The following is a 21206-nucleotide window of genomic DNA, read 5'->3' as shown; positions in this document are numbered from 1 at the left end:
GTTTTAGAGAGGTGAAGACCTCTGTGAACAATCTGACTACAGGTAAAAAACTCAAGAACATCTGGATGTTAAATTATTAGAGAAAAAGGCAATTCAAGGCAGAATTGTCATGCCGTCATGCAGTCCCGCCGTTCCGTATAAAATTGCGATATGGGGGGGACAGATTTGTCTAGCCCTTGGGCGGCACCGGTGGTAGAAACAGCGCTGAAACAATGTCTGTATAAAAGGAACATGGGTGGCATAGGTGTGACGTTTCGACGATGTGTTAATAGTGCAACCTACCGCTGTGATAGTAGTTAGCAGCTAACTCTCAGAAGGAGAACAATGGCCAAAAATGTCCACAAATTGGGAAAACAATGAGGTCCGGGAGCTCCTTACTCTCTGAGCAGAGGACGAGATCAGCCGCCATATAACAGGTATGGTAAATGACTTCTATTGCCATGTTATGGCATTTTTAATGTTTAGAATTGCTGATGACACGTGTGTTCTATGTCACACTAGAGGCCGTCCATGCCAGCATGCTGACAAAATCACACACTGGAGCAGAATGATGCTGCCGTCGTTTGGTTCTGTGTAAAAATGCAAAGGCAGCATAAAGAAGGGACTTTGTAGCGGCCTAATAGCACAATCTCTATGTAAAAAGGACCATTGTTTTGACTGAGAGACCTCTAGTGGCAAAAAATTACATGATGTACGTTTAGCAGACAGATGTGAGGGTGGTATCAATCCTCTCATCTGACTCCCGGGAAGAAGGGGAATAAAATGTGAAACTATTCCTTTAAGTTTAACTGCATGGCTTTATCACCATCACAGAAAACACTGATAGATATACTGTATGTTAATATTGTTTTTGAGACCACACACAGGCCAAACTCCTATTGACCCGAGTCTGCATTAAAATCAGCAGTGCTCACCTGGTCTGTCGAAGAGGAATGGGCAGTGAGATGCAGAGGAAGGGGTCAAAGGTGTTGCTCTGTTTCATACAGTGGGGGCACGTCAGTGAAGATCTGAGGGAGAGAAAGTACACAGTTACATTAGCCTTGACAAAACCAACGACCTCCAAACTAATCTCGAAGTCCTCCTGATTAAGTCTGGCAGGAGAGGGGATGGCTTAATCTTGTTACAGAAGCTCACAACACGGTCAAAATGAACATGGTGTTCCATACAGAAACTCTTGATCTGATTGTGAGAACGGAAAAGATGAGTGATGTAACTGGTGAGAATGAGAGAGACAAGGAGTTGGAGTGAGGAGGGGGTAGGGGCTAAGTAGTAAAAGAAACCCCCAGGGGTGATGGGGGCTATAAAGGGGAACCAGCAGAAGCGGTTTCCATCTTGTTGCATCACTCTCACCAGTGCTACTAACACTTACGTGATGCCATTACGGGATCCCGAGTAGAGAAACGTAGGGAGCTTTCCTAAGTGATGGCCTCTCCTCCTCTGCATCCTAATAGGGCACAGATCACTAAAAAGGAAATGTCCAGATGTGTACAGCAGGGTTTTTCCTGTTCCAACAGTTTTCCATTCAGTCCCTTTTGTTCATGACTCTTTTAATGAATCCCACTCAGTTTCACAGGAGGAACTTATTCAGGTTAGCTAATTGTCTGAACAATGAGTCAGAGAGCCCGCTGAAGTTAATGGACTGATTGCTGGAAGTGATTCTGTAAACTGTCCTGCAATTAAATTAAATCTTTTGTCCAGTATTTAGAGTTAATCTGTGCAGGATTTCCTGGATAAGACTTTCTGTAAATACACAATAATTAAATTAATCTTAAATAGGTGCTTTGGTTACTTGAATTAGCAGCAGCAGTGTGTGCAGACCAAAACTACTTTACACAGGTGGATTCGATATCAACCAGTCAGACAAATAAAAACAAATAGCATTAAAACCGAAATTAAAATAAAGCACTCTACATGTCATCTTCATCTAAACCAGTGATTCCCAAATAAGGGCAACAGGTTTAAACAGTAAAGTTAGCCAAAAGTGATGGATAAATTGTTGAAGTTAACACTGGCTAAAAGAGTGGAAACAGTTTAAATAGTTAGCTTAAAATAGTGGAAAAACTGGTGAAATAGGTCAAAGTAATGTTAGTGAAAATGCAGTTAAAATAACTAGCTAAAAGAAATAATAAAGCACTTGAAACACGTAAAAATAATGGCTAAATATTCGAAACAATTAGCTAAGAGTAGGCTAAGGAAAAAAAGAGTTGAAATAGTTAACTAAAAGTAAGGGATTAACAGATAGTTAAAAGTAATAAGCAGTTGAAATTGTTAGCTAAAAGTAGGCTAATGGATGAGTAGTTGAAATAGTTAAAAGTAGGCAAATGACAAAGTAGTTTAAATATTTAGCTAAAAGTTGGCTAATAGACAAACAGTTGAAATAGTTAACTAAAAGTAATGGATTAAAAGATAGCTTAAAGTAATAAGCAGTTGAAATTGTAAGCTAAAAGTAGGCTAATGGATGAGTAGTTAAAGTAGCTAAAAGTAGGCTAACTAATTAAGTAGTTAACTAAAAGTAATGGAAAACAGTTAAAAGAATTAGCCTAAAGTAGGCTGTGGATAAACAGTTAAAATAATTCGTTAAAAGTAATGGGTAAACTTCAAAATACCTAAAAATTAACAGTTGCAATAGTTTAGCTGGAAGTAATAGATGAACAGATGAAACTGTTAGCTAAAGGTAATGGATAACAGTGACGTAGATACCTAAAAATGATAATAAGCAGTTAAATAGTTTTTTTTTTAAAGTAATGGATAAAAACTAAGAGTACGGATGAACAGTTAAACAGCTAAGAGGTAACCAATATATAAACAGCTGAAACAGTTAGCTAAGATTTAGCTAATATAAACAGTGGAAACAGTTAGCTCAGAGGTTGCTAATGAATAAAAACAGTTACTTCTTTGTAATAGTTAGCTAAAAGTAACAAGCAATTGAAATAGCTAAAAATAGGCTGATGGATAAACAGTTAAAGTAGTTCGCTAAAAGTTATGAATTAACAGTGAAAATAATTAGCTCAGTTCAGCTAAGAGTTAGCAAATATATAAACAGTGGAAAGTTAAGAGTTGGCTAATGGATTAGCAGTTGAAACAGTTAGCTAGAAGTTATTGCTGAGCAATTTTAACAGGTAGCTAAGAATAGGCCAATGGATGTACAATTGAAACAGTTAATGTAAGCTAAAACTACTGATTGAAACGTCTTCTGCCACGAGTAGTACTAATTGAAAATTGTCCAAAATACTGACGGTTAAATTGTTTGGAAAATTGCAACACTTTCTATTTTTATATAGTTAAAAGTGTTAAATACATAACTTCCAGTTTCAAATAATATCAAATGAACTATTTGGTACATGACCAGTGGTTTGGATGATGGTGTACTTGACTCCACCTGACGGAGGATACATCAGACAAAAAACACTAGGAAACACTGATCTAAACCCTGTCAGTAACTGATGAGTCTGTCCTCCTAGGCTCGTCCAATCTTCAGTGGATGTTTTCCACATTTATATCTAGGAGTGACAACAAGAGTGTGTGGAGGCAACCTGTGCATGCAAACTCGTAAATGTCATTTACAAACCAACAGGAAAAAATATTTAATGCAAAAAAAAAGGGGGGAATAAAAAAAGATTAAATGCCCTCTATCTCAGACACTCCTGTGCGCAAAAGGGCAACTTCTCAGTCTTATTAAAAGACTGTTCATATTTTACAGGTCTATAAACGTGAAGGATGGTGCTGCTGAAAGGGAGCATGTCTGCTCAGGTAAAACATATCCGTAGTGAATTTGAAAAGTTATAACTAATAAAAGCAGGGAAATAAAGGAAATGGCACTAGCTTTTCTGCTAGCATCAAAATCTGACACTACAGTGGACTTTAAGAGTCCAGTGTGTAGGATTTAGGGGGATATATTGGCAGAAATATAACATAGTATAATAGATATTTGTTCCTCAGTGTATAATCACCTGATAATAAGAACAATTGTGTTTTTGTTACCTTAAAAAGAGCCGTTTAAGTCTACGTAGGGAGCGGGTCCTTGTCTATGGAAACAGTGATGCTGCACCGCCATGTTTCTACAGTAGCCCAGAATGGACAAACCAAACTCTGGCTCTAGATAGGACCATACACATTTTCGTGTTTTCACATTTTCAAGCTGGCCACCATGGCAAGAAGCCTCTTGCAATGAATGCCATCAAAAAAACATTGATTTTTAAAAGTGAAACAGCTTTATTCTGTGTTTTTACCGGTTTAAATCACCTGATCAGTTCGTCTTGTAGAGGAGGTGACTTCTGCGAATGATTCTGCTCCGGGTAAATAAAACCCTCTAAACATCTAGATATTAAGTTATCAGAGAAAAACGTTGAGCACACATTAGCAGATGCTAGGCTAACAGCCTGCTCCGACATGCCTAACAGCATCAGAAAAACACTGATTTGTGATGTGAAACTGCTTTTTCTGTTTTTTTACCCATTTAAATCACCTGGTCTGTTTGTTTTGGAGAAGAAGAGACCTCTGAGTTCTGCTCCTGGTAAAAACCTCCTGAACGATGAACACTGAGGAAATTCTAATTTGGAGAAGTTTCAGCTGGTTGAAATCTGCAATCCTCACCACTAAATGCCCCTGAATCTTACACACTGCTCCTTTAATACTATATAACCAAACTTGGATAAACAGATTTATAGGCATATCTTCATTTTCGTGCTGTAATTACAGTGTACAGTGCTCGTGTCATTATTCTGAACTACTTTTTCATTTCATTCTTTTATTATCGGTATGATGGAAATAAATCTGCAACTATGTGCGGTGAAATAACTTTATCAATGACAGGTTTGTGACAGTGTATGGAAAGCACCGTGCTGCACATAAGTCGATAATAGACTTGTGTGAAACATAACCCGGCAGCAATAAAGCACACAGAGTGTGAGCACTGTGGGAGACTTAAATCTCTCATAAAGTAAAATCATGTTTTCTACACCCTGATGAACACATAGGGACGATATTAACATTAAATCAAGGAAATTAATTGATTCATTTCAAATGCCAAATTGCTTTCTGATGTCATAAACCATGCCTGATTCTCATCACTCCCCAAGCTTATGTGTGTTGAACTTTCACAGCTTTCACATGACATCCTACCATGGGAAATTAAGTCATAGATGAACTGTTCAAACGTGTTTTCCTTATAGCAAGGCACCTGACAGACCCGGCGGGGGAGGAAAGGGAGGAGTGAATAAAGCTCTATTCAAGCAAGCCCAGCTGACACTGGCTCTTAGTGGATCTCTCCCTCTTGGCAGAGCAGAATGGCTGCCCTACGGATGTCTTATTCTCGCCAGGAAACAGTGAGGGTAACTGCACTCCATGCATACAAATCACACTCAGCCTCCACTAAAACATAGATGTGCCCCACACTGCTCTAAAACACTTAAAAAGAGAAAAGGAGCAAAGGAAGAGGTGATATTCTGGTGATGCTCTAATGGAGGAAGCGTGCAGAGGTTGAGAGGTATGTACCCCCCCCAACACCCCACCCCACCCCCCCATCTGGGATGCAGCCATGCTGAAGAGACTCTGCTTTGCCACACACACTGCTAGAGCTTTGGAGTTTCCAGAGTAACGCAGGTATCTTTATCTAATTGATTTTCTTTCCTAAGAGAGGCAATTAAAAAAACAAAAAAGTCTCAATAGGTTCAAATTAAATAGACTGGCAGCTAATGCTTCTCACTAAGCCTGGCAGCTATCCTCTGTTGGGGGATGAACGCTAGTTTATTCACCACATTAATGCTCTGAAATGGAAAAGGCATAAACCTTAATGTGAGCCTCATAATTCACTAATTGAAATTATAATGTACACATCATAAACAGACCCATTGACGGGCCTGTGGGCTCGTGTAGCCAGAGCTATCTCCACAGTGCTGTGTCAGCACTAGAAGAAGGTCTGGTAGTGCTTATTATCATTCTGCTCTTGATTGTTTGAATTTCTTTAAACCAATCACAATCGTCATCAGCGGCAGGATGCAGCGACAGTGCTCTTGAGCCCCATTTCCACCAAACACTTTTGGTATACTGTATATATATATACTGTAGTACCTTTGGAACCAACAGTAACCCTTCAGACATGGTACCTAGACCCTAGTGTTTCCACCACAGACAGTCCTCTTAACCCTTTGAACCCTGAGCAAATTGGTGCAGTTTCTTTCAAAACATGGGAAAAAAGGCAATAAATGAAAGAAATGTCCCACAAATTGCAAAAAAAAGTTCATATATTTAGAAAAACGTTTTTTTTAAATTGGGGGAAAAAAAGAAAAAAGCTAGGGAAAAACTAAGTTTATAATTATTATTATTATTATTATTACATTTTAAAATTATATTGCAGGACCATTATAATTTTTGAGCATTCTTTCCAGGTCATTTCTTTGTTTCTTTCTTTACTAATTTTCTTGTTTTTAATTTTCTCTTTTTACCAATGTCTTACTAATTCTTTTTGGTCATTTCCTCTTTCGTTGCTCATTGCCTTATTCCCATGTTTTTAAAAGAAATCAAGCCAATTTGCTCAGGTTTCGAAGGGTTAAATGTGGGCGGGGTTGTTGTCACTCACTGCTCCGTCCAGCACTCGCTGTATTTCCTCCTTTATCAGTCTGCACCTGGTTTATCGTCCACAGAACGAGGCTGCACGCCCACATTTTCAGAACAAAATAGAACAGGCTGCAGTGAGAGTCTCTCTCCATGGGATATTTAAAAATAGCAGCTTTGTGCATTTAGTCCTTCTCAGGCAAGCTCAGGGGTTTAGTGTTGCTGGAGCCCACAGGAACGATGCTCCACAGTGCTTTTCTTTTTCTCAAAATTTATATATAAATATATATGTATTAAAACGCTTGACGATCCACTCATTACTAAAAGGGTATGTCAAATAAAAACTAAAGTGATGGTCAAAGTTGTCATATTGATATCTAAGGTGTGTTGATGGATTCATGTTGTGAACTCATACATTGAGTAAAACTATCTAAAAAAGAAAAAAGCCAGGGAAACATTATAATTATCATTATTATCTAAAATTATAGTACAGAATTATTATATTTTTTATTGTTTGTAAATTTGTTTGTTTTTATTTCTAACCTATTTTCTTTTTTTTAATTTTGTCAATTTTTGGGGGGTCATTTTGTCTTTTGTTGCTCATTGCCTTCTTCCCATGTTTTTGAAAGAAATCAAACCAATTTGCTCAGGTTGTAAAAGGGTTAATATTATTCACCAATTTACATTTTACAACTAAAGATGCACATAATTAAGGGCGGGGCCACTTTGAGTGACAGGCTGTCTGCCGATAGCCAGATCCACCCCTCGATCTATCACAGCTCCAGCTTCTCGTCCAGATATGGTCACCTCGGGCACCAAAAATCCAGCACGGACGAAATGCCGAACTCCAGGCTTCAAAACAGGAGTCCACAAACCAATGGGTGATGTCACGGTAACCACGTCCATCATTTTATATAATCTATGGTTACTACCACAGACAATTTGCTGGCTGTATGAGTCTCTTACAGAACATTATTACAGCGATATCACCAGTGTTGGGCAGTAACGTGTTTAATATTATTTATTCCAGTAACGAGTAGTGTAACTAATTACTAATGAAATGTCAGTACAACTCGTTACAACATTACTTTTGTTATCACATCACTACTGACTTGAAATACAACAGTCACATCAGCAGACCCATTTTAGTGCTGAGCAGGCACGTCACAAAGCAGCAAGCTAGTTGGAAACTTAGCAGCAAGAAATATTCAAATTACTTTGATTTTGTCTGGAGGAAAGATGACAAGAAAACTGTTGCTGCAGGTAGTCGGACTAAAACTCTATAACACGTCCTCAAACCTCTGGTCTACTTCGACCAACAGCACAACAACGTAGCGCTCCAGGAAATACACCTCACCAAATGTGAGCCCTTACTGGCCACGGAGGTTGGCTGTCGCTCTACACTGGCTAAACAACCAAATCTGGATTTTAATCGTCGACAGCTGCAGCTACAAAGAAGTAATGAAGCTTGTGGTTGGATGTGTGGTGGATGAAATGTTGCTCCACGAGTGACTCTTGACGCTTCCCCTGATATTCACACAGAGGCACACATCTGAATTTTGGAGAGATACGCAATTACCAGTTTTATGGGGTGTAACGGAAAAGTAATGTAACGAGTAGTGTAACGAATTACTGTCGGCAGGGAGTAATAAGCAAAGTAATATTATTACTTTTGAAAAGAGTAATGAGTTATATATGACATTTTTAGAGTCGCTGGATATCACACAGGCTCGGGTGAAGAGGAACGGATCGGCACATCACTGGCACATGCTGTCAGCTGCCTGCTGCCAAGATAAAAAGATGTGGCAAATTAACTCCGACTGGCTGTGCCAGAAAACGGATCAGCATCGAGCATGAGAGTCCTGCGAGGCTGATTCTGGGCTTTTCCAAGCTGAGTTCAGAAGTTGTTTTATTTGTTGTAGATCTTTACAACAATTCACAGAAAGAACAAAGCAGACATGCCTTTTTGCATGATCCAAACTTCGTCAAAACCTGACACTTTCAGAGTTTGCTCAGAGGTTGTTGTTGCTTTTTCCCGTAGAAAAGGTAATTTTGAAAATGGTAAAAAGCAGATAGCGAAAAGGAAGGGGGATGCCAGTTTGAATGGCTGGGTTTATAGCCACAGTCTACATCTGGTGAGTCACACTACTGGGCCTGTAAGTACCAGTTACCCAATCCTTCAGATCATAACAAATCAATCAGGAGCTGCGATCACAACAAAAGGTCCTGCAGTCCGACTGATTCGGAGATGTGAGGGTCTCTCAGTGAAAGCGGCATCGCAGTAAGACGAGCCGCGCTGAAACTGCACCACGTCTGTAATCTGAAACGCTCGGCTGCCCGTCACTCGGCTTCACTGTAATGAACAAAGCTTGACAGACAGACATTTTCATTGCAGTCTCCAGCGACCGCAGCCTGTGACTCACCCGCATATAGACACAGATCACAGTCTTTGATCTAATTTAAGATTTACTTACCTGATCAGAGGGGGCGGGGGGCAATAGATCTATACAACAGAGGTGAGAGCCGTGTTTTATACTGTACTGAAAACGACAGTTCTGATTGTGATCAGCTCCAGCATGTGACGACAAATAACATAAATTAAGATCAAATAACTCTTGGCTCGGCCTGGACAGTGATTTAACGTGTTTGAACACGTATAATGGCCGTGATGATTGCACAGTGACAAACCCTGCTATTACAAGGATAATTCTCCGGTCTGTCAACTCTGGATGTTGTATCACATCGGACACTACATTGTGAAGTGTCACACAGGCAGTGGTGGGGCCTCGGAGCTCACAGGAGAAGAGAGGGACGGGAGTCAGGAAGTATTTGTTCAAAGTCCAGTACCAGCAGTGATAATGCATCGGAAGAGCATTCATCTCCATTTAAAACCTCGCAGCCTTGTGATGCATGGTTCTTTGCTTTGTTAAAATAGACTCAGACTGTACACTTACTGTATAAGTTCAAGTCTGTCTGTAAAGTTTGTGCTTAGCCAGCCCAGTTATGTATATATTCCCTCTGTAGCACCTCACTCTCTCTGGCTAGCTCACTATCTGAGTGGGTGAGAGGAACAAATTCTGCCTGCCAGGCTGCAAAGACTGCTGCTTCCTGTCTAGACACACCCAAGGTGTCACAGCTGAAACATTTGACAGTGAGGGTAGCAATTAAGAGATGCGCTCTGACAGATGTATTACTGGCAGTCACACACAGCTGCCAATTTTCAGAGGCATTGGCAGATGGAGGATGGTACCGACAAACAAGATATCAGCAGCTCAGTCTGGAGGGACTACTTTTAGTATTAATCAAAGATAGATCAGATTCTGGTGTTGGACCTAAAACCATGACACTCGGTCAGCGTGGTCAGCGGTTTGGAGTCCAGATGGTGATGTACTTTAACATCAGGAGCCAGATACAGGAGATACAGCTGACTGATGAGGGTGAGGGAAGAAATGGTTAGAGATTGGCACCTACACGGCTGAGAAAGAAAGATAGTAACGCATTAAGTCTAACTGATAGGATGGTGCAGCCAAGAGGGAGCGGCCTCTACAGTTTGGAGCCCCACTCCAGTGTATTTTGGCATTTTATATTTTATGTTATTTTGGACTGTTTTTTTCATAGTATCTGTTTCTTTTTGTGGGAAATGTTGCAATATATAGTGTCAGTTTCTTCATGGCACTCTGTTACAGTACATACACCTTTGACAGCTCATGCTGCCCGTCCCACAAAATGCCTGGGAATCTGGGGAAAGTCTGACGATTCATGAGCATCAGATATTTGACAGGCTGACCCGTCACATATCGGACACTTAGGCTGCTCTCAGACCTAGAGTCGTCTCCTTTGGTCTGAATCAGGGACTCATGTTGTTCCAAAGTTGTATAATTGCCTAGAGTTGGTTCGTGTTCTCACGGCAGCATTTACAAGAGGACCAGATCAAATGCCTTGTGTGAGAAAGCTGCTCTTGATTGGTCAGAATTTCCATGTGGGAAAAATCCAGGAAGTAAAGCAAACGTTGAAGAAGAGTACACTTGCAAGATAAATGTGACACTTTCTAATGTCACAATGGAGGGACAACTACGCAGGTTGATTTTAGCGCTGCTCATCGTGGACTATATTGCTGTCATTGTTCATTTTAGTCAAACCATACAGTTTGAAAACGAGGCGCGGCTCCAACTAGAAAACAATGTTTTGATGCATTGGATGTGCTGAATGTGCATATTAAGGCAGTACAGGAGGAGGTGCACATTAATAATCCTCCAGGACTGTAACATGCTCATGTTTAACCCAAACAATGTGTCATGTGACTGCAGTTGCTTCACATCCAGGTCGGAACACCTTCTCACCACAAACCAGCCGCACCAGAGTTCCTTTGGAACCGGACTGAGACCACCTCTTCAAGAAGGTCTCAGTCTGGTTGTTTTGGTGCGCACCTGAGTGTGATTGCTGTGTTCACACCTGCCCAACGAACCGCACTGAGGGGGCAAATGAACTTGAGTTTGATTGAACCGAACCAAACAAGGCAGGTGTGAAAGCATCCATAAAAAAACAGTCACTCAGAAAGATTTGGTCATGCATTTTTGTCCATCACTAGTACTTTTCTGAGACATGTCCTGACAGTAATCATAAGCCAAAACGTTTGCCCAATATTTTTTGACAAAAACACAATTTTGTGCTCAAAGTTTTAAAAAAAGAAGGTTGTTGCTAAAATGGGACGATGTTGTATGACAAAGGTAGAAGCTGCAGGTCATCCTCCAAGCGAGCACAGGGACACTGCCATGCCTCTTAATAAATAATTTAAATGATATTAATCCCAGATCATCCCCCTCAAACTCAAAGTACTGGTCTATCTGGGTTCATGAAATTTTGTGGGCAAGGAAACATATATTAATATGTAGCCTCGAGTATTATAACACATTTCTCCTTCCTTGTTGTTGTTCAGCACTTACACATGTAAGATGTGAGGGTTGGTCCTTGTCGTAGGCTATTTGTCCTTCTCCTCCTCCACTGTGATTGGACGGCTGTGACAAGCGCAGTGTTTTATCAAAAGTTGAACATTTTTTAACTCTTGGTGGCTAAAAAAAAAAAGAAAGCTAAACACCCAGCGCTCAGTGCAGAACAGACGCTCAGCGCCTCGTCAGCTCTCCCATTGCAGAGTATCAACAAAACATACTGGCCTCAGGAAAGAAAGGTGGAGCTGTAGCTTCACTTGCTGCTGTCTTTCAGGTGTTGTTTCTCGTGCTGGTAGGCGTTCTTCTTCCTTTGGCATTTAACGCCAGACTAGAACACTTGTAGGCGTATATGCTGCCCCATCAGGTTCGGAACTATTGTGAGAAAAATTAGTACTGCCGCATATTCAGAATTTTGGCATCAATTTGGTACCAAAGTGTTGGTTCTTGTGACATCCCCGCCATGAAATATATCTTTTTACTGGCTATACCTGCAGCGCACATACGGTGTAGGTTTGTGTGAGTCACAGCCAAACGATGAGCAAGACGGTGAGTTTTCCTTTTGGGACTGTGTGGGATTGTTTCCTCAGTTTTTGGACCCAGTACAGTGCTGTGAAACTTTTTCACAGAGTTTGTGTAATATGGGTGAATTAACATCTATAAACAATAGGCTGTGTGAGAGGTAAGTACGAAATACATGTCGACAGGGTGATGAAGACACCAAAGTGGAAGCTGTGTTTGATACAAAGAAGCCGATATACTTTATGGTTAACTTACTTATCAAAGATGATTATGAAGTGACAGAAAATATTTATTTAAAATTAGTTTGTTTAACTAACTTGTTACCGTTACGGAAACTGGCAAACTAGTTTCTGAGCTAAGCAGTCACAACTCAGAAGTCCTTTTTACACAGAGATCGCACTATAGTGCCACAACAAAGTCTCTTGTTCATGCTGCCTTTGTATTTTTACACAAAACTCCAGTGTGTGATTATGGACAGCCTGCCGGTATCATGGAATCAAAAGAGGCGTGAAGGGCATGATATGTAACACTACAGCATCAGCCTCCAGACATATAACATATGTGTTGCCTTCACTTTGTAAGCAATAACAATGGCATTAACATGGCAATAACAATCATTTATCATCTCCTTTATATGCCCACTGATCTCGTCCTTTGCTTGGACGGTAGGGAGCTCCCGGACCTCATTGTTTTCCCAATTTGCAAACATTTTCAGCCACTGTTCATCTTTGAGTTAGATGCTAACTGCTAGCAGCTACTTTTTAAATGAAGTTAAAGACGAGACACGTGCACGGCCCCTAATTTCCAGGGCTGGTACCTGCAGTTATTCCACAGGCTAGTTAATAACATGTCGGGCAGGAAATCCAAAGTGTGAGATCATTTTGAGAAGGTGAAGGACGAACCCAAGGTGATATGTAAACTCATCTTCATTGGTCGACTACAAACATGACGTATCATCTGAAACATGGAAGTAGCTACATGCCCATTAGCCCACAGCGTCATTAACAGGCGGCTCGCTCAGTGTGTGACGTGCACTTGTAGATAAAATATAGGCCTATATTAATGAAGGTTCATTAGTACGGTTTTGTATTTCTCTGTAATGTAGCACAGTGTTAACAATGTTACTGATACTATTCTTTCTCACACCTTCAACTCAAACCACCAAAATATATCATTTTATCATTACATTCATATCAGAAACATGCAGGAGACTAGTCCACTGATGGACCCTGATGAGGACTGTTGGTCGACTAGGAAAATTCTTAGTCAGGGTCAGCCGTAGACCAAAGTGTAATTTTATTTTAAACATGACGATGACAACAACGAATCTACTCTGCAAACGTCCTGATGTTTTCTTAGACTAGAAATTAGCTTGAAAATGGCAGACAGATGAGTCGGCCAGTTAAACTCGACATGTGAACGGCTCCCAGTGGGCCGCAGCTGACAGATGTACATATCATGCAAAAAACGACTGCCTCTTCATCTCCTGGATGACTGATGGATGGGAGTCATGAGGACATCCAGCTGCATCAGAAATGTTGAGTGGGATGAAAAGCTTTTTTTTTTTTTTACTACTATTACATGTTGCCAACAGTTACCAGCTTAGTAAAGAAAAAAAATCTGATCCAAAATACACCAGACGAATTCACAGGGTGTTATAATGGTGGAAACACTTGACCAGTGGTTCTGCTAACAACCCCAATTACTGTATTTCACCCAGCACAAAAAGGTAAGCTCTCTGAATAAATAGTTGCACCAAAGGGATTCAGTTATAGCGTAGGTCAGTGGGGCAGTTTTTCATCAGACCTTTTAGTATTTCTACTCCTGCCTGCTTGGTAATTACTGCAGAGGCTGTGCAGATTTACTGTGCTTCTCGCCAGGCATCCGTGTCTCTGAGGACGTCTGTGTAAAAGACATAATGACATCTCCATTACATCAGCTGTATCTCGCAATTACATTTTAATCTGATCAATGAAGCCTGAAATACCACATAAGCACGGTGGGCTGTGTGAAGTGTGGACGTGTGTCTACGCAGGTGTTATACAATTAGATTTCAGTCACTTCTCCACAGCTACACTGTGTGTATGTGTGTGTGTGTGTGTGTGTATAACAAAACACAGGACTGTTCTCAGACAGATGTGTTTGCAGCGGCTGTTCAAGCTGTGACCTTTCTATCGCATGGCAGTTTGACATTTACACCACCTGACAACAGTAGAGCTTTGTACAGCAAACAAAAGTCACACGACCCTAATGACACCAAATATGTTGATACCTATACAGATAAGAGTAAAAATAAGACACCACACGCTCAAAACTGTGTGGGACAGTGGACCGTTGTGGTGAAGAGGGAGCTGAACCAGAAGGCAAAGCTTTCCATTTACTGGTCCATCTATGTCCCAACCCTCACCTATGGTCATGAGTAAGGTAAGGTAAAACTTTAATGTCCCCAGGGGGGCAATTTGGGATACAGACAGCAGTCAAAAGTAGAGCAAAACAGGCTGTACAATAAATAACACACAGAATCCAGTATCACACACTGTTGGGGGAAAATCATGGACAATTAGTGGTCACTGCTGGTTAAGATAAGTGATAGCAGACGTAACAAAGGACGATCTGTAACGCTTAGTGCTGCATTTAGGGAGGCAAAACTCTAGCTGAACATGGAGAGGATGTTGAGAGTCTGAGACAATGTTTAAAGAAAGAACGGACTCTACTAAAGCAGAATAGAACAATTTCCTGATTGTCCCATTTACATCGAAACTCCTTAGCTTCCTTAAAAAGAACAGGTGATGGTTTGCCTTCTCACAAGCCCTTTTTAGATAGGAGTTGTGCAAATTTGCAGGAAAGCCCAATCAGTCTTTTTTCAGCATTGGCAGTATAAAAACAAAATCAGGGGGTGCAGCAAAATGCCGCCTACCTACTTTTGTTTATACAGAATGTGCCTTTTTCGGGGCATGGGGGGCGTGAGCAAGTAACAAAACGTGTAGCTCAGTGTGTGACGTAAACAGTGACGTGGGAGGGAAGCCGCGGCTGGTCAGTCCTTCGGCGATTCTCTCGTAAGTCGGCCCGTTCTTCACCGTCCCCGTCATCTGACGGTTAATGGCCTCTTCGTTTGCGAGGACAAGGAGGGCGCGCAATTCCTTGTCTCCCCAGTTGCTCATCTTTACAGTGTCTGTCAGGTTTGTGTTTCCCTCTTGCTACTAGCTGCTCGCTAATTCCTGCTATCAGCTGTTTCCTGTTTATCCACCGCCAGTGGCTCGCACGTGCAGCGTCATCAACAGCTCCTCCCGTTGCAGAAGGACGCGTCAGTCTGTTTAATCCAAAAACGGTTCCGCCAATATGTCTACCCTACGAGGAGGAAAATTGGGCACCTCGGATCAACTCGCCAATCCGGCTCTGTGTGTCTAAACGCTTGCAGCTTGCCGGCAAAACGGCCCAACATTCGCTGAAAATCTGGCAGTATAAAAGGGGCTAGAGATGCGGTCAGTGTTCACGCCAAAATTCAACTTTTCATCTAAGACAGTGCCCAGATACTTATACTGCTGCACTGCTGCCACCAGCTCCCCCTTGATCACACAAGGAACAGGAAGGCAGGGCCATCAATGAACATCTCACTGGTCTTAGACACATTAATCTGGAGGAAAGACTGGTCACACTAATCACATTCATCCAATACCGGGCCATGATCGTGTTCTGATCCATGAAGAAGACTTACAATAACAGAGTCGTCTGCATACTTAAGGACAAATCTTGATGCATGATTACTCTGACTTTCATTTGTGTACAAACAAAATAAAAGAGGAGAAAGAACTGAGGGGCTCCAGTAGAAGAAAAACAGGTGCTGGACAGTGTCCTCTTAACCTGAACCCTCTGAGACCTGTTTGTTAAAAAGTCAACGAGCCAACACACGATGCTAAAATTAAATTAAAATTAGATAAAAGTCCTCCGCTCCCCTAGATGCCTTATATGCAAACTGTGAGGGGTTCCAGCTTGTCCTGTACAGAGTATAAGTTCAGATTTGACAACGTGTTCTAATGTCTTCATAACGAGGGATGTCAAAACCACAAGGCGATAGTCATTCCAAGATTCTGTTTCTCGATGCCGAACCCTTCATGTGACCAGACCTCAAAGATCAGAGGGTTCTGACTTGTTAATCTGGGGTGCTTCTGTTTGAGATAGTGTGCAGCATATTTTCAAAGAAATAGCACTTTGGAGCAGTTCACATTTGTTTTCGGGACACATGGCTGTCGGACAAATGGGGTTTTCGTCCAGTGGAACACTTTTTGGACGGTTGGGGTTTCAGAATAATGTGCCGTCAGAACAACAATGGGCAGTCCATGGTAATAGTTAGCCAGGCACCCTAATATCTGCAGCTTACATTAGAGCAGACAAAGACAGTTTGATCCTTTTTAATATCTTTGCTCTGGTGTTTTTGGCTTCAGTGACACCATTCTCCAAACTCTTTATACACAGAGTACTACAGCCCTATGCACACAGCTTCAACATGCAGAGAAATTCAAAGTTTGACAGACCCGTCATGCTCTCTTAAATTAGTACTAATCAACCCCTCATGGAATCAGTGAACAATCTCACCCAGACACAAGAGGCCCTTTGACTGGTTGGGGATGTATTTGTCGATTACATTTGTGACAGCTGTGTGTGTGTGTGTGTGTGTGTGTGTGTGTGTGTGTGTTTATGTTAAGAAAGGAGACTCACTTGTACTGTGCCTGGAAATGTTCCTGGACGAAGCTGTGCTGGACTCTGGGCTGCTGGGTCTGGGACGGGTCGGGACACAGCACCTCCTCAGCTCCACCGGGGCCCTGCAACACAGAAGAGGGCACCCATAAACACAACGCTGTCACACTCTCAGATTCCTCAGAGATCCATCATAGGGCTGCCGCAGCCCGGAGGAGCCTCGTACTGTATATAGTGACGGTGCAACAATAAATTTGGAAATCTCACAGAGGCTCCCGCAGAATGCAGCTGTAGCACATTCTTGCTTTTCCTCGGCAATAAAGTGAAATTCAAAAGTGGTGTAAAGCACTGACCTAAACATAAACCCCCCTGGGAAGCCCCCGTCTTTACTCTTTCATCTGCTCACCTACAACAGAGAGAAGCTGGCCTTGGATGAAGATAAAAGAAGAGGAGAAGGAAAAGATAAAAACTAACAGAGACTGATCACTAAAAAGGCAAGGTCACAAAGAAAATGTGTGGGATGGAACGCACAGGGGGCGTCTCACAAACCACGCTGTGCATTAATGATACAAAACTAACTCAACAAACTTCTTTTACACCTTATAAAATAAAGTTTTACATATAATAATATAACTTACACTTGGTAATAATGATGCACAAATGTGAGTCGTCTATATGGTTTCTGACTAGCGAAGACATGCAGTGTGTGAAATGGACAAATCAAAGAAATATTTTAACATTTTGGAAAAATATTCTTATTTGCTTTCTCACCAAGAGTTAGATGAGAAGATTAAAACCACTCTTATGATTAAACAAAGAAGACTGGAAGGTGCTTGTAGGCAGAGCCGCCCTGATGCATAAGCAAACTAAAGCCCCGTTTCCACCAAACACTTTCAGTATGGTATCTTTGGAACCAACAGTAACCCTTCAGACATGGTACCTAGACCCTAGTGTTTCCACCACAAACAGTCCTCTTACTGTAAATGTGGGCGGGGTTGTTGTCACTCACTGTATTTCCTCCTTTATCAGTCTGCACCTGGTTTATCGTCCACAGAACGAGGCTGCACGCCCACATTTTCAGAACCCAACAGAGGGGGGACCAAACGTGGGGACGGTAAGGAACGGTTCCATTGGTACCATCCACAACTTTTCACAGTGGCAATGGCGGTTTTAGGGGAGTGCCAGCAGGGGCCAGTGCCCCCGTAATTCGGAGTCCAGCCCCTCCTGTGGCCCCCCTGCAGAAGAGTCTGAGGGGCAACGTGGAACACGGAACTTAATCGTCTCAACCAGTTGCCGGTCAGACTCCGAAAACATCAGTAGAGAATTGTGTGGCTGTATTTAAGACAACTCTTAACCTGCACGGCAACACACAGCACCATTGAAGTAAGCTCTGAAAACTTTCTCGTTCTCATTTGGCTCATGGTAGTTACATGTCACACCATGTTGATGTAGCCATGTGAAATACGATCCGGAGTTTTCATGGGTGTTTTATTGTGAAAATTGACCGGATACTCTCGTCTTTTCTGCACCTGACTTCCTGTTTGACTCATCTGGTCTGTGCAAATTGACGTGCCGTCGCGCGGCGTCCATCAGAAATAGACCCGGCGCATGTTTTTAGTGGAGCGGAGCGCTGAGCCGCTTCTAGGCCGCGGCTGGTGGAGCAGCTTACATTGACTTGAATGGCCGCTATTAGCTCCGGCACCCGCGCCTCGGCCGGATCGCGCACACCATGGATCCAGTGGGTTGCCATAAATGGGCCTGTCCCAGAGGCATTCAACTACCAGAGGGCTTTTGAAATCTTCTTTTCGAAGCCGCGTAAAATTAAATGCTCTGATTCAGGGTGCCATACTTGCAAATCGTGAGGGAGGGAGGAAAGCAGTAATTTGTGTCTGTTTGTGTGTAATTAATTTAAGTCTTACCTTTTGTTTTCTTTTCGTATTGCGTATTTTGTATTGTTTTGCGTATCTGTAACTGTGTTTGTGAGTGAGAGAGTTTTAAAAGAATATTTTGTCTGCACATGATTTAAAATAATAAAATAGCCCTCCATTAGTACGTTAGTCATTTTTCTTTTGATTACTGAAATGTTAAACCACTAATCCTTAGCCGTATTTTAAGTGTAACCCTTCACCATAACATACCACTAGTGTTTTTATCAGTAAAAATAGAACATTTTTCACATATAAAAAGCACAAATATGTTGAAATCGAGGCATATTCTGCCATCATAACTTCTCTCTCAGAATTCACCAGATTGATGTCTTTAAATCAAATAGATACAAAATTTTCTCCCGGGGAAGCATGCCCCCGGACCCCCCTACAGGGTTGGATGTAGTCTCCAAAAATCCTGTGGGAAACACTGATATACATATATATATGTACATATATATCTTATTGTTCAAACTTAGATATTTGACCCTACTTGTATGTGCCCCTGTATCAAAAGGACTGGCCCTAGCTTGGCCCCCCCATTGAAACTGGCCTAGAACCGCCACTGCACAGTGGAAACAGAAAAAAAAGTGTACCGAACTGAACTGAAATGAACTGTACTGCTCGGTGGAAACGAGTGCTGAGTTCACACTCCAAGTGACACAGCAAGAGCGTGACGTTATCGCCAAATCGCTGTTGTAGTTTTGCTCAGGCACCTGTTAACCTAGCTACATCGTCCCAAGCTTGTGTGAGTCTGCTACTTGCAACAATAGACCTCGACTGAACCTCATCTTAAGTTTGTATTTGCTCAAAAAAAATATCTATGCTCATTAAGGCTGAGCCGAACACTCTGATGTACAGATAATGTACTTTTTACAAATACGATTAGTACGGTTAGTTCCTACCCATTTCTGGTTTAAGTCCCACCCACTTTAAGTTTAAACCCCGCCCAGTCTGAGTACAGATAATTTAGTTGCCTGAACAGTCACAAATACAGATACAGGAGGGTCCCCAAACCAAATCCCCTTCAGGCCCTGGTGGTGGACAGAGCCAGGCTAGTCTCCTATGTTTGCTAGCTAACTGTTTGCATGTGGTAGCTTCATATTAAACACACACAGTGAGAGTGGTATCAATCTTCTCACCTGAATCTCTGCATGACAGCAAAGAAGTACATTTTCCATAAGGTAAAACTATTTCATTTATTAGTGAAATGGCTGCGCAGAGGATTAAAATGTAAAAGTGTTATAATGACCTGTCACACTGTATCAGGTAGGATATATCTGTACAGTATTCACTCCATTTCACACCTCACCAGACGAGGATAATGTCCCGAAAAACATTCTTTCAGTCACCAAGTGCTTCTGCTTAAAAGGCCATCATGTGGCATTCAAGCACCTTGTTAGCCTTTCCCGACTGGCACGCTATCAGCCCCACAATAGCCTGGCGTAAAAGTCAGGTACTTGAGAATGCATTAAGTCATCATATCATTTCAGCTGTGCTTTTACACCGCGCTGGTCGTGCCAAACGGAAACGCGCTCTCCCGTCCTTCTCTGTTGACACACTCTGTTTACTATTCCTGTGATTTCCAGCTCCTGCTCCCATACTGGCTGCCACTGTTCCCAGGCTGGCAGCTCGACCATGACCTCCGCTCACAAAACGGAGCTGAAAGGAGGTTTAGAATTTCTAAAGGGGAGAGGGAAGCGGAGGGTGTGTGCGTGCGTCTGAGGAATTGGTGTGGGACAGAGACAGACAGAGAGACAGGAGGGTCCTTTACAGTTCACCACCACTTCAAATCCTGCGTCCATTCTTCTGAGAGCATTTGAGCTTTGCAAAGACCGAGCGCAAGACTGAAACCTGACCCTCCTGCTGCACTGTGCTTCAACAGGCACGTACAATGACAAACCTCCACCCCCCCCCCCCCCCCACTCTGTCCTCTCTGCGTGGATGTCAAGGTTTTCCTATCGCTTAGTCATATTCTCCCAAACAAAGCCAGGACAGGTTCGACTGAGCTGATCTCCTTGTTACAGGTTCAGCCATAACATTCAGTATGTCATATTAGAATTAGTGCCTTTACGATAGTCAGAGCCGGTTTACGGTGCATGGGATCACGTGATATAGAAACAGAAGCGTGGTGACTCACTTGAGTAGAAATCTGCACTCACTGCTGTGCATTGGTAGGAGCGCACAGCTGTCACAAGACATAAAACAAGTGCATTGACAGTAAAAAATATACTGTGAAAGAGGTTTTCGATGTCACCTTTGACGAAGACCAAGAGGATGGAAATGACAATCTCTAAGGCTGCTTTCAGACCTAGAGTCGTCTCCTTTGGTCTGAATCGGGGACTCATTTTGTTCCAAAGTTGTATAATTGCCTAGAGTTGGTTCATGTTCTCATGGCAGCATTTACAAGAGGACCAGATCAAATAACTTGTGTGAGAAAGCTGCTCTTGATTGGTCAGAATTTCCATGTGGGATGGGCTTCACTATAACTCGCAGCATTCACAGACAAACACTTGTCTTTATCTGGACACATTTTCCCCACAAATACAACATGCTAACGTTATTAGCA

The 21206-nt window shown here is 42.0% G+C and overlaps 1 protein-coding gene across 1 annotated transcript in view; it reads right to left on the bottom strand.

The window, feature by feature from the left end:
• usp43b (ubiquitin specific peptidase 43b) overlaps positions 1 to 21206 on the bottom strand; it is a 113101-nt gene that overhangs the window by 52527 nt on the left and 39368 nt on the right. The window contains exons 3-4 of the mRNA XM_050070352.1: positions 16734 to 16837; positions 915 to 1007 (exon numbers count right to left, since the gene is read on the bottom strand). Coding sequence (XP_049926309.1) covers positions 915 to 1007; positions 16734 to 16837 — 197 coding nt within the window. The remainder of the gene's footprint in view (positions 1 to 914; positions 1008 to 16733; positions 16838 to 21206) is intronic.

The sequence above is a fragment of the Epinephelus moara genome, chromosome 18 (assembly GCF_006386435.1).
Source record: "Epinephelus moara isolate mb chromosome 18, YSFRI_EMoa_1.0, whole genome shotgun sequence".
In the NCBI taxonomy this organism is placed as follows: domain Eukaryota; kingdom Metazoa; phylum Chordata; class Actinopteri; order Perciformes; family Serranidae; genus Epinephelus; species Epinephelus moara.
Note: the sequence above shows the minus strand (reverse complement) of the source record. Positions and strands in the feature narration are given on the sequence as shown.